The sequence below is a fragment of the Entamoeba dispar genome, genomic scaffold (genome assembly GCF_000209125.1).
Source record: "Entamoeba dispar SAW760 scf_1105229459447 genomic scaffold, whole genome shotgun sequence".
Classification (NCBI taxonomy): domain Eukaryota; phylum Evosea; order Mastigamoebida; family Endamoebidae; genus Entamoeba; species Entamoeba dispar.
This window is the reverse complement of record NW_001853697.1, coordinates 5,773-17,486: the sequence shown is the minus strand read 5'-3', so window position 1 is coordinate 17,486 and position 11,714 is coordinate 5,773. Positions and strand designations below refer to the sequence as shown.

General features: G+C 26.7%; 11 protein-coding genes across 11 annotated transcripts in view, besides 17 other annotated features; 5 read left to right on the top strand and 6 right to left on the bottom strand.

The window, feature by feature from the left end:
• The window catches only part of EDI_125200 (3-ketoacyl-CoA synthase, putative), a gene marked incomplete at both ends in the record, with an annotated part of 1,485 nt that extends 1,428 nt beyond the window's left edge, over positions 1-57 (bottom strand). Inside the window, one exon of the mRNA XM_001733261.1 lies at positions 1-57. This exon is cut by the window's left edge and continues 1,428 nt beyond it. Within this exon, the coding sequence (XP_001733313.1) occupies positions 1-57 (57 nt within the window).
• Positions 58-513: 456 nt separating this feature from the next.
• EDI_125190 (serine/threonine protein phosphatase PP1 isozyme, putative) lies at positions 514-1,499 on the top strand (the record flags this gene model as incomplete). Its single annotated transcript, XM_001735830.1, has 2 exons — positions 514-943; positions 994-1,499. 2 exons carry the CDS (start codon positions 514-516, stop codon positions 1,497-1,499), a joined length of 936 nt encoding a protein of 311 aa, XP_001735882.1.
• Positions 957-992: a sequence feature (AT_rich).
• A 69-nt stretch (positions 1,500-1,568) lies between the features above and the next one.
• On the bottom strand, positions 1,569-2,759 carry EDI_125180 (uncharacterized protein; the record flags this gene model as incomplete). The annotated part of the gene is made up of 1 exon (XM_001735829.1): positions 1,569-2,759. The coding sequence occupies one exon, from the start codon at positions 2,757-2,759 to the stop codon at positions 1,569-1,571; it is 1,191 nt and encodes a 396-aa protein (XP_001735881.1).
• A 119-nt stretch (positions 2,760-2,878) lies between these two features.
• Positions 2,879-2,899: a sequence feature (AT_rich).
• Positions 2,900-2,926: 27 nt separating this feature from the next.
• Positions 2,927-3,523, bottom strand: EDI_125170 (DNA repair and recombination protein rad52, putative; the record flags this gene model as incomplete). The annotated part of the gene is made up of 1 exon (XM_001735828.1): positions 2,927-3,523. One exon carries the CDS (start codon positions 3,521-3,523, stop codon positions 2,927-2,929), a length of 597 nt encoding a protein of 198 aa, XP_001735880.1.
• Positions 3,524-3,674: 151 nt separating this feature from the next.
• Positions 3,675-3,714: a sequence feature (AT_rich).
• A 70-nt stretch (positions 3,715-3,784) lies between these two features.
• EDI_125160 (uncharacterized protein) lies at positions 3,785-4,396 on the top strand (the record flags this gene model as incomplete). The annotated part of the gene is made up of 1 exon (XM_001735827.1): positions 3,785-4,396. The coding sequence occupies one exon, from the start codon at positions 3,785-3,787 to the stop codon at positions 4,394-4,396; it is 612 nt and encodes a 203-aa protein (XP_001735879.1).
• Positions 4,099-4,167: a microsatellite.
• Positions 4,186-4,366: a microsatellite.
• A 184-nt stretch (positions 4,397-4,580) lies between the features above and the next one.
• EDI_125150 (uncharacterized protein) lies at positions 4,581-5,363 on the top strand (the record flags this gene model as incomplete). The annotated part of the gene is made up of 1 exon (XM_001735826.1): positions 4,581-5,363. The coding sequence occupies one exon, from the start codon at positions 4,581-4,583 to the stop codon at positions 5,361-5,363; it is 783 nt and encodes a 260-aa protein (XP_001735878.1).
• A 31-nt stretch (positions 5,364-5,394) lies between these two features.
• Positions 5,395-5,435: a sequence feature (AT_rich).
• Positions 5,436-5,468: 33 nt separating this feature from the next.
• EDI_125140 (uncharacterized protein) lies at positions 5,469-5,915 on the top strand (the record flags this gene model as incomplete). Its single annotated transcript, XM_001735825.1, has 1 exon — positions 5,469-5,915. One exon carries the CDS (start codon positions 5,469-5,471, stop codon positions 5,913-5,915), a length of 447 nt encoding a protein of 148 aa, XP_001735877.1.
• Positions 5,899-6,001: a sequence feature (AT_rich).
• Positions 6,002-6,008: 7 nt separating this feature from the next.
• On the top strand, positions 6,009-6,556 carry EDI_125130 (uncharacterized protein; the record flags this gene model as incomplete). The annotated part of the gene is made up of 2 exons (XM_001735824.1): positions 6,009-6,167; positions 6,221-6,556. 2 exons carry the CDS (start codon positions 6,009-6,011, stop codon positions 6,554-6,556), a joined length of 495 nt encoding a protein of 164 aa, XP_001735876.1.
• A 33-nt stretch (positions 6,557-6,589) lies between these two features.
• Positions 6,590-6,687: a microsatellite.
• On the bottom strand, positions 6,641-8,011 carry EDI_125120 (uncharacterized protein; the record flags this gene model as incomplete). Its single annotated transcript, XM_001735823.1, has 1 exon — positions 6,641-8,011. The coding sequence occupies one exon, from the start codon at positions 8,009-8,011 to the stop codon at positions 6,641-6,643; it is 1,371 nt and encodes a 456-aa protein (XP_001735875.1).
• Positions 7,067-7,178: a sequence feature (AT_rich).
• Positions 7,204-7,298: a sequence feature (AT_rich).
• Positions 7,363-7,519: a microsatellite.
• Positions 7,414-7,593: a microsatellite.
• Positions 7,678-7,804: a microsatellite.
• Positions 7,852-7,887: a microsatellite.
• Positions 7,999-8,090: a microsatellite.
• A 58-nt stretch (positions 8,091-8,148) lies between these two features.
• Positions 8,149-9,318, bottom strand: EDI_125110 (uncharacterized protein; the record flags this gene model as incomplete). Its single annotated transcript, XM_001735822.1, has 1 exon — positions 8,149-9,318. One exon carries the CDS (start codon positions 9,316-9,318, stop codon positions 8,149-8,151), a length of 1,170 nt encoding a protein of 389 aa, XP_001735874.1.
• Positions 9,319-9,435: 117 nt separating this feature from the next.
• EDI_125100 (uncharacterized protein) lies at positions 9,436-11,622 on the bottom strand (the record flags this gene model as incomplete). The annotated part of the gene is made up of 1 exon (XM_001735821.1): positions 9,436-11,622. The coding sequence occupies one exon, from the start codon at positions 11,620-11,622 to the stop codon at positions 9,436-9,438; it is 2,187 nt and encodes a 728-aa protein (XP_001735873.1).
• Positions 9,924-9,957: a sequence feature (AT_rich).
• Positions 10,825-10,909: a microsatellite.
• Positions 11,623-11,714: the final 92 nt, after the last annotated feature.

The window sequence follows — 11,714 nt, the reverse complement described above, 5'->3', positions numbered from 1 at the left end:
TTCGTTTTGTTCTCCTTGTTGAGAGGGGTACCAATAATTTGCTTGTTCAACAGACATCAAAGTTATATGCAAATCTATTAGTTCTTCTATCTTTTTATAACATAACAGACAATCAGGTTTTTGTTTGCCTAATTTAGCAGAATAGTTATAAAAAACAAAGTAAATTAGTTATTCTGGTTATAATATTAAGAAAAAGATCATTTATTCATCTATGTAACTATTTTTAAAAGAATTTGAATTAAGATTATTTATTTTTCTCTTCTTTTTTAGAGATTATCAACCAGGGTTCAACAATTGTTTCAGAGTTATTTATTCAATATAAATTACAGTAGATGTCTCTACACTTCTTATAGTAGTTTTTTCATTATAAATGCCAAATTAGAATTCCATTTTTGTTTTTATTTTTTTCTTACTGAATAAATTAAGCAAAAAATCAATACATTTTTTTTGATTTATATAACATATAACAATAAACAAAAAAAGATGTGAACAGTTAATTCTTTAAATTTATTGATGGAAGAACAAAACCGAGTACTACCAATGAAATACTTTCATTCTCTTCAAGAGAAGTTGTTAAAATTTAATCCTCAAACAAATGAAAATTACTTATGTACAGGAGAAATAACAGACATTATATCGACAGTAATTCCTATACTTGAAAAAGAACCAACACTATTAGAATTGTCACCTCCGGTCAATATTGTAGGAGATGTTCATGGATGTTTTAATGAAATGATTGAATTATTAAAGAAAACATTAATCCCAAATGCCCCATATCTATTTCTTGGAGATTATATTGATAGAGGGAAATTTGGTATAGAAGTTATGTGTTTATTATACTTATTTAAAATACAATTTCCTAATCAATTTTTTCTTTTAAGAGGGAACCATGAATCATTTTCAGTTTCTAGTAGAATGGGAATAGCATCATTTCATCAACAATGTTTGTTTTTGTCAATTTATTGTATTAATATTATATTGATAAAATAATAGGTGTTCATCGATATTCTGAAATTATTTCATTACATTTTTTTAATAGTTTTAATTACCTTCCTATTGCTTGTTTAGTAGATCACTCAATGCTATGTCTTCATGCAGGTATTTCTCCTGATCTTAAAAGTATTGATCAATTAAAAAAAATACATCGTCCAATAGAAATACCAGAACGAGGATTGTTGTTTGATATCTTATGGTCTGACCCTTTTATTCCTCAAACAAAAAATACTGATAATAAAATAAATGTTGATTATAATGGGTTTATCCCAAATACAAATCGTCAGTGTTCATATTTTTTTGGACAAAGAGCACTTGATACATTTCTTCAACAAAACCAATTAAAATATTTATGTCGAGGACATCAAGTTGCAGATGGATTTCAATTATCAATGAATAATAAATGTATTACTATTTTTAGTTGTCCTGGATATGGAACAAATAATAGAGCTGGAATGCTTGTAATAGATAAAGGATTTAAGTGTCAATTTGTATATTCTAAATGAGAAAAAATTTTATCGTAAAGAGTAGGAATTAAATTGTTATCCAAAAACAAAATATTTAAAAAAAAGCATTCAATGAGCTTCTAATATTAATTTGATACCTCCAAGAATTATTAATAAAACAACAAAGTAAATGAGAAGGAATTTAATCATTACTGATTTTCGATCTATAGGTTGTATTAACTTTATTGACTGAGAAAGTGTTCCATTAACAAAACATCTACCATTACTTTGAATATCATCAATAGACCCTTCAACAGAAACATTATTTACTCCAAATAATGTTAATTGATGAATAGTTTTTAAATGAATATTTTGCAATGGAGAGTCAATAACTTTCATAAGAAAAACATTTTGTGCTTTAATTTCTTTAAGACTATCACAACAAACTATATCAACGATGTTCATTGACTCTGCTGCCTTTAAATCAATTGTTGTTATATTTTTTGAATACTGAATATATAATTTCTTTAATTTGTTTTTAGCAACATACTCAGGAAATCCAAATGGTTGTTCAACTTCAAGTTCTTCACAATTATCAACTGGGACATATGAACGAATAATAGAAATATTTTTTGCATGTAAATCAATTGTTTTTAATTTACCAGTTATAAGAATAGAATTAAAAATGAATGATTTCATCTTTAATATTTTATCATGCTCTCCACTTGCTTTTAATTTAAGATTCATTGGGAAATACAACTTCCATAATTGTGCTGAATAAAAATCAAATACAGATGCTTCAAATGATAAGTATGTTCGTGTAACACCAGAGGGTGTTGTAATTCGTTCTGGTAAAACAAAAACCTTTTTTTGGATAAGAGATTCATTAGTCTTAGAATTAAATCCACCTATTTTTATTTGAGGATTAGTTACATATTTTTCTACTATTAGTTCATCCAATCCATGAACTTCCAATATTATAGAAGTATTCTCAGGAATAAACTGAAGTAATTTATCAAAAAATACTAATAAATGAGTGTGTAATTCAATAATAAGTTTTTCTAATTTTAGATCTTTAATTCCAATAGCTAATGTAGTAAATGTTCTTATATACCATCCACTTCCAAATTTTATTCTAACCACTTTTGTTGTTGGTGGAATTTCAAGACTTTCATCCTCAAAAACTTCTTTGTTATAATAACTCTCCTCTTTAGGTGATTCAATCCTTTCTTTATATCTCTTAGAAACTAATGCGAGTGAATGTATATTATCACAATACCGAATAAGATTAGTTACTTCTTCTCCAGTAAAAGTTGTCATAATTGTTATATTTTAGTTCTTTCAATTTGGGTTGAAGTACAACATGACGTGGCGAGTAGAAAAGGATTGATTAAGACAGCTCATTCTTCAATTCTTTAGATAAAAATGTTATACAAAACATTTTAATTATTTTTATTTAAGAGACCCTATAAATAAAACTATTCAAGTTATTTCTTACGTCTAATTATTACTATTGGCGTAGGTTGTGTACGCTTAGGTTTTGTCTCATTTTCTTTCTTTGATAATAAGGAAATACTTTTAGCATTTTCTTTGTTTGAAATATTTTTGGTGTTTTCTTTGTTTGAAATATTTCTTTTTCTTTCAAGGTTATTTCCTAAATTATTTCCAAACAATCTAAACGCTCGTTTAATTCCATCTCCAATGGCCATTTTCTTAGACATCTGACAAGCAACTCCACGGTCCTTATCATATGACGTTGCAACACCAATATCTTCATGTGAAGTCCCATCTTTCAGTTCTATTTTTACTTGAGCAGAAGAAGTAACTTCAAACTGACCATTTTCATATTCTATTGAATCTATAGAGAATGAAGTAATATAGTTTGACCAACCATCATCACCAAATATATTATTTGCCATTTCTACAATTGTCCACCATGGAATATAACTAATAACTTGATTATTTTCTTTATCTTCCATCGTTTTAATGACATCTGCAGGTGTATTTTTTTCCAACTGTCTTTGAATATCAGTATAATTATCAAACAATTCAAAACCAAAATGTGGTTTTATTTCATGAGACATATTAGTGTTATTTTTTGAGATTGTGTCTTTTCCTCAATAAAAACTCAAAATTAACTGTTTTTTGTTATTTAAGAATGTTGTGTTTTATATAAAAAGAATAGGTAAATGTTATAAAATGATTATAGATCTTGGAACTAAGTGACGTGGAACCAAAAAAATAAATAGTAAAAATAATTATAAATAAATTATTTCAGAATAAAACCGAGATTAAAGAAAGAAATATAAAGGGAAACCCTTTACAAAACACTCAAATAAACAACCATGGCTATGATGAACACTATTATTACTGCTCAAGGAGAAGAATTTCCTCTCCAAGGAATGACTTTAGTTCTTAGACACCTTGCTCTTGAAGGTGATCAAAAGACTTCTGTTTATTTAATTACTAAAGATGAAGATGACAAAGAAGTTAAAGTTCTTCTTGCAACTCTTTCTTCAGCTGTTCCACAACATTCATGTGAAATTCCAATTACTGGTGAAACTGTAAAATTAATTTGTGAAGGAAAAGCTAAAGTTCATGCTATTTTAACACCAGAATTAGAAGAAGATTTTGATGATTTTGATATGGAAGGTATGTCTGAAGAAGAAGATGATGATAATGGTGAATTTGCTGAAGAGGGTGATGATGATGAAGAGGATGAAGATGAAAAACCAGTTGAAGCACCAAAGAAAGTAGAACCAAAGAAAGAGGAAAAGAAACCACAACAACCAAAGAAGGAAGAAAAGAAACCACAACAACCACCAAAGAAAGAAACTAAACCACAACAACACCAACAACCAAAAAAAGAAGAAAAGAAACCACAACAACCACCAAAGAAAGAGTTTAATAAGAAAGAAGGAAAGAAAATGAATAAGAAGAATAATAAAAAGCATTAAAATTGATTGATTTTTCTATTTATTTATCTTACTTTTATAGTTAGAAATAGAACGGAAATATTAATCGATTTTTTAAAGGTTTGGATATTAAATGTATCTCTTTTGGGTAAGTCCATTTTCAATTTAAAAGAAAGAAAAAAGAAAAAACAAAGAGAACTTAGAAATTATTTAATATTCGTGTATTATGCAACAATTTGAACAACTAGAAAAACAACTTGAATTATTTGGACAAAAGGTGAATGAAATGGGAGAGTCATTAAAATCACTTTCTATGGTTCAAAATGGTACTGAAGAGTTAATTAAAAAAACAAGGGCATTACGTGAAACATCACAAAAACATCATCAAGAATTATTAGAAGCATTAAACAATCACCAACAAACTATTGAAAGACAAATTAGTGAAATTAGAATTGCGATGGGGTGTGGTATTGCTGGTGAAAGAAGAAATCCATTGAATGATGAAGATATTCAACGAATAGAAATTTTAACAGGAAAGACAGCTGGAGAAGTAATTTATCAAGCATCAGTTGATGGATTTAAAAACAACAATTTCAATGAAAATGTTGGTGGAAAAGAATCAATTGTATTAGTTATATTTGATAGTGAAGGAAATGTGTTTGGTTCATATAATGCAAAACAAATTCCTGAAATAAAAAAAGATGAAACCGAAACGATTCCAGCAAAAGGACTATATGATGACAATGACCATTTCTTATTTGTATTAAGAAAGAAAGGAGTTTCTGATGTAAAAAAATTTACAAGAAAAACTAATGGATATTCGTTATGGGTATTTGGTAGTATTGATAATCTTCTTTCAGTTAATGGTGCATTTGTTTTAGTAAATGAATGTAATAGGTCGTTTGATTCATCTATTTCAGGAAATTTTAGAAGAGAGTATGACGAAGATATGTTCATTGATAAAAAGAAATTTATGGTAAGAGATATTGTTGCTATTTCTTTTAATTAAAACTCTTTCCTTCAAATTTATTTGATAGTTGTTTTTATTATTTATTTATTATTCATTTTATTAATAAATTAACCAAAGAACTTTTCTAAAGAAATTTTACTTATCATGTGGTGTTATATCAAATCATTATTCGGATTTCATCAACAACAAGACAACTCCCTTCTCTCTTCAATGTATGGACAGTCGTATGTTACAGTCCCTTCTGAACTTGCAACAACACTAACATTTTCACAATTAACCCTCCAATCTTCTCAACAAAAAATTAAAAAGGAAAAAATTACTTTGGATAAGGTGTATAATGAAGCTAAACCAAAAAACCCAACGATTTCTCAACAATTAAGACGAGTTGGAAAAATATTTGCTGTATTATCTGAAGACAGAAAAAAAGATATTTTAGATTTAATCAACCCATCGTCAACAGTGATTATAACCAACCCTAGACTTAGAATAAAAATGATTGAGAAAAGAATTAACCAAATGAATAAACGCATCAAACAACTTGAAGAAATACAAAAAGGAAAAGATGTTGAAACACAAAAAATAAAACTATAATTTATGATAAATTAAACTAAATTTTATTATTTTTTATTAAAGAAAAATATGAAAGTAATAAAAAAATAAACTAAAAATTAAATAAACAAGGGTATGAGTTCATTTAATACTTGTAGAATTCTTCCAAGCGTAGCAACTAAATTGATTGATATTTGCAACCGTTTGAAAGGAGACAATGTTGTTGGGTTATTAAGTGGGCACCGTTCATTTGGAGAAATTTTTGATGTTATGGATGTTATTCCAATTTCAACAGTTTGTTTTCTTTAAAATTCATTTATACGTTTATAACTTCTAACGTTATTAAGAACCCTAATTGTCAAATCGATCCAGAAGAAATTATGAAAACTATCTCTTCTCATATTAAAGTATTTGATGAGGAAATGATTATCGGCTATTTCCAAGTAAGTTCAAATCTTCCAAAACCACAAATTACCAACTTACATAAGTTCTTCAATGAGGCACAAAAAATTCCATTGTTCATTGCTGCAGGATGTGAATCTACTTTTAAAATTGTAGCATACACCAGTACACTCCCAACTGAAGATAAATCTGTTGAATTTTCAACTATTGGTATTACATATCCTATTGACGCTCTTGATCGTATTGTTCTTGCTACTCCAGTTGAAATTATTAAGAATTGATTTTCAGTGTATTGAATTAAAAATATGATTTTTAAAAATAAAAAACAAATAAAAAGAAAAAAGAAAAAGAAAGAAATGAAAGAATTAATAATAAGAAGAGAAAGAAGGGAGATTAAGAAAAGGAGAAGAAAGATGATCACAATTAAGATTAGGATGATTTTGATGAAGGACATTTTTGCGAATAAGAAGAAGGGCATTTTTCATGTCGAAGTTAACAGATCTTAAAACAGATAGAGCGATGTCATGAGGAATCCTTCCACGAGAAGCGGTATTAATTAAAGCAGAAAGACAATTTTTAGTAATATTAACACTGATTTGTTGAATAGCATTATTAAAAAGATGAATATGATCATTACAAATTTTATGATTAATAATAAGAAGAGTTCTAGTGAAATTAATAGGTTGATTATTAAAATGAAGAATACCAAAAACAGATATTTCTTTAATTTGACCAATTTCAATAATATCAAAAGCGATTTCCATCATATTATATTCAATATTATTGAGAAGAATAATTTTAGAATAATAAAGATTATAATTTAATAATTTTCCAATAAGTTGAATAATTTCTTTTTCTTTTAAATGATTTCTATTTATATTATGAATAAATTGATTAATAATTGGACAATTTGGTGATAAAGTAATACTAATAAAATGAATTTGATTATAATATGAATTAATATTAATTTTATTTGTTTCTTTATCAAATATTTCTCTTAATATTTCTTTAATATTTTTAAATGTTGAATATTTTGAAAAATATCCCATTGTTATTTCTTCTTCTAAATAATTTTTTTGAATTCCAAATTTTATTTTATTTTCTATTTTATTTCCATTAATTATTATTATATTTGGTATTATTTTTTGTATTTCTTCTTGATTATTTCTTCCTTTAATTGGATTATTTCTTAAATCAATTTCTTCTATTCTTATATTAATTTCTTCTATTTTTTCTATTTCATTATTTGATATATCTATCCCTTTAATTATTGGATATATTTTATTAATATTATTAATTATTTGTATACTTTTTATTTTATTCCCTGAAAGACAAATATATTTAATCATTGAATTCTTATCACTAATACTTTTCATTATCCTTTTTATAAATATTTCATCTACTTCTCTTTGACTTCCTATTTCTTTTATTTTCTCTTTTAATCTTGATATATCTATTATTCCTTTTCTTCCATCATACCATTTCTCTATTATTTCTTTTGCTATTTCTTCTATCCTTTTGTCTTTTTTCTCTATCACTTCAATACTTACTTCCATATCTTTATATCTCATTATCTTTTTCTTTCTTTCTATTTTCTTTTCTTCTTTTTTCTCTATTTCACATATATAATTCATCCCTATCTCTTTAATCTTTTCACTTCTTATATCCATCTCTTTCTTTAAAAACTCTTTCACTTCTTGTTTCGTCCCATTAAAATTATGTATTCCTATCTTCATTCCTTTCTTTTCTTGTTTTTTTTAGTTATTCTCTTCTTTTCCTCCCTTCTTTTCTTCCCTTCTATCTCCTTCTTTTCTCAAAATCTCAAAAACAAGTTTTGTATTCTATTGAAGGTAATTTGTGACTGAAACAAATTTCAATTAATAAAATCATTAACAATGTCTATAAACTGGGTAAATGAAATATTCCCTAACTCCAGCGTTTTAACACAGATGTACTCACTTAATTGAGTGAGTTCTCTTGACTCTTTTAATCTAAGATAATTTGGATCTAAATCCCCAACTCTACACCTATCAAGAGCATCTGAATCTTTGAGTATGGAAACTACAAAATAGTCGTCTTCATTTGGTTTACTTTCTCCTGTACAATGTTTAATGACAGCGCTCTTGATGTATTTTTGTTCTGTTTCTGAAATAGAATACTTTATGATATGATTTTTTAACAAATTGAATTTTGTTTTTGCTGCCAATGGTCCATGTTCAGTACAAATTCCATCTCTTTTTCTTGCCATGTCATGAATAAGAGAACCACATGAAGCTAATAAACCAAATCTTCTTTTTTGTGTGTAATAACCAATAATTAAAGAAAATAATACAACTCTATATGTATGAATTAATCCATGAATACTATTTGGGTGATCAAAGTATGCGTCTGAAATGTCAAAATCAGATAATGCTATTCCCATACTTTTTACAATATATTTGATTGATTCTTTGTGCCATTTAAATGACTTGTGAAGTAATTGAACAGAACTAACTGTCAACTGTTGAAGTTGAGAAAATAATATGTCTTTATTTGTTTTAATAAAATGAAGTATTTCACAAAAATAGAGACTTTTATAAACACAACAAGAGTTATAAATTTTTACGTCACATCCCTCAGTTTCTATAAAATGATTCTTTACAGTAATTTCAATCCATTGAATTAATTCTTGAGGAATAGCTATTTTATCTATTTGAAGTGTTCGATAAATGTAATTAATAATAAATTGTCTGTATTGAATTGCATTATTTAAGTTATTACAAATCACTTGATTTTGGATACTACAAATACTAGATGTACCATTTTCTTTTTGTAAATCTTTTTCAAGAATAAAAGAATTTAGACATAGAGTCATGAATTCGTCATATTGTTTATACCCAAAATCATGAAGGTAAATTGGGTCTAAATGAAATAGTTTTCTTTTTACAGCAATACATTCTTTGTCAAGTAAAGTTATAAGAAGTTCATAAACCTCGTTAGAAGTCCCAGGAGAGATAAGTCTTCTGTCAACAAGTAAAAAATTATCAGTAAGAGTAATAACCATTTTACCTTGTTGAGGTTTATATTATTTTTAAGTTCTTTAATTATAATGACAGTTTTTAAATCTTCCTAACTTGTAAGACCCAAAAACTAAAATTACAAAAGATAAACAAAGTCACATCTAATCTAAATAAGACTTTTCTTCTTCAAGCTGTTTTGGAGCATGTTTTTGAAGGAAATATCCAATACCTATCATAACGTCGGTTGCTATACAGAAAGATATATCAAAACATACTTTTGGTGTAAATAACCTAAATATTTCTAAATGTCCAGACACAAAATAAGTAAAGAACATTATTGGAACTAATTGGTATATAAACATAGTTGCGAGGCATAAAGAACTTCGAATGTACAAAGATGTTTTAGTTAGATGGGACTTCAAAATTATTAGCAAACCAAAAATAATACTGATACTTGGGAAGAAGAAAGTATTCAAAATAACCAAAAAGCCATTTCCAAAGAATGAATAGAATGGTATTCCAATAAATCCAGCATTAAATTGAATATCACTAAATTGGAATGCATGTCCACTTAAGAAGAAGAAATGAATTCCAAAGAAGAAAAACACAAGAAGTACTCCTAAATTGAATGAGTGCTTATTGAAATACCATATTAAAAATATAAAAAATAAAATAGTTATTAACACATTTAAAGGTAATATTACACCTAGAATTGGTATTAGTGAATACAAACAATTAACATCTTTTTTTCGTATAAGAATTACCATTTCTATTAAGCTTAAAAGATAGATAGAGTCAGGAATTAAAATAGTTAATAAAGGAATAGATAAATTTTCTATTAAATGATATATGAGTGATAATAGCATTGCAACAGATAATAAGGTATTATGCTTGTAGAAATAAAACATCAATGAAAGGGCAAAAATACAAATATACCCAACAAATGGATGAACGAAATAATTATAGTTGGAAACTAAATAACAAAACACTAATTCCATAATTGGTAATTGTTTTGTTTCCAACCAATTGAAATATGTCAATACGACAAAAGAGCACATACCAACATAAAATGATGTATAGTTTTCTTCTTTAATAAAAGAATCAGTACACTGTCCAAATCCATAAATAAGAGTAACAACACCAACCATTAATAAGTCACAGGGGATAATTGTTGTTAGTGTTGTTAAAGTAAATGGAAGCTTGAAAAGTGTTACAAAACATCCAATAATATAACAAACTTCAGAACAAAGTATCATTCCTATTACTAAACATTCAAAAAAGTTAAAACTAGAAGTTGTAATTAATACCAGTCCTAAGAAGATTCCAATAAATATCCCAAATATTAATGGTTTATACGGAACACTTGAATCTTTTGGAAGTAATAATGTAAGCAATGATACAAACAAAGATAAAACAGTAATAATAATACCAGCTAACATATAATTAAATTTAAATGTTGATTTATGTTTAACATATTTTTTATGTATTTCATGACTTATTCGTTCATGTTCATTCATTACTTCTATTAATTTCTCTTTCTGTTCAAAATATTTTATTTCTTCTTCTTGAATTTTTTTTATTTCTTTTTCTATTTCTTTTATCCATTCTTCTCTTCTTATCCCTTCTTTTTCTTTTAAATATCGAATAATTTGATTAGTTGTAATGTTTAATGCATTCACATATCTTTGAATATCTTCTATCTCTTCTTCTCTTCCTAATATAATATCTCGAATAGGTGTTCCAATGTTACTATATGGTATAGGAATACCCATCCCAATTGCAATCGTTGGAACAATATCAACTTGTGTTATTTTCTCAACTTCTTTTCTTCCTCCTTTTCGATTTTTCCTATTATCATAAACAAATAACCCTGCATCTATTTCTTCTAGTGTTGATCCTCCATGGTTCCCTTCTTCTGTTAATCCATGATCACCAAAAACTAATGCTAATGTATCTTCAGGTAGTGAATATAATGATCTATTAAGAATGTTATTAATTTCTATTAATTTTTTTTTCATTAATGGATGATTAGCAACATAACAATGACCGACTTGATCAATTCCAAGAAAGTGAGATATCATTATATCATAATCACTTGCATTTTGATGTTGTTGTAATGCTTTATCACATATATTATCAACACTATCTATATCTGTAATGTTATGGGCTGTATCATTCGAAACACTATTAAATTGATTAGGATATAAATCAACCCATAATGAATCTCCTTCAAAAACTGTTCTTAATCCATTTTCTTTAAATTGGTGTATTAATGAATCTTCAAAAACAACAGGGCTATTTAAAGTATTTGATATTTCAATAGGTACAGGAACACCACCTGTTGTCATTGCTTTAACACGTTGAATAGTAAGTGTTGGTGGGTCAGGAATGAAATGATATTTTGAAGAACGAGAAGGGTATTGATTTTTCTAAGATTTGA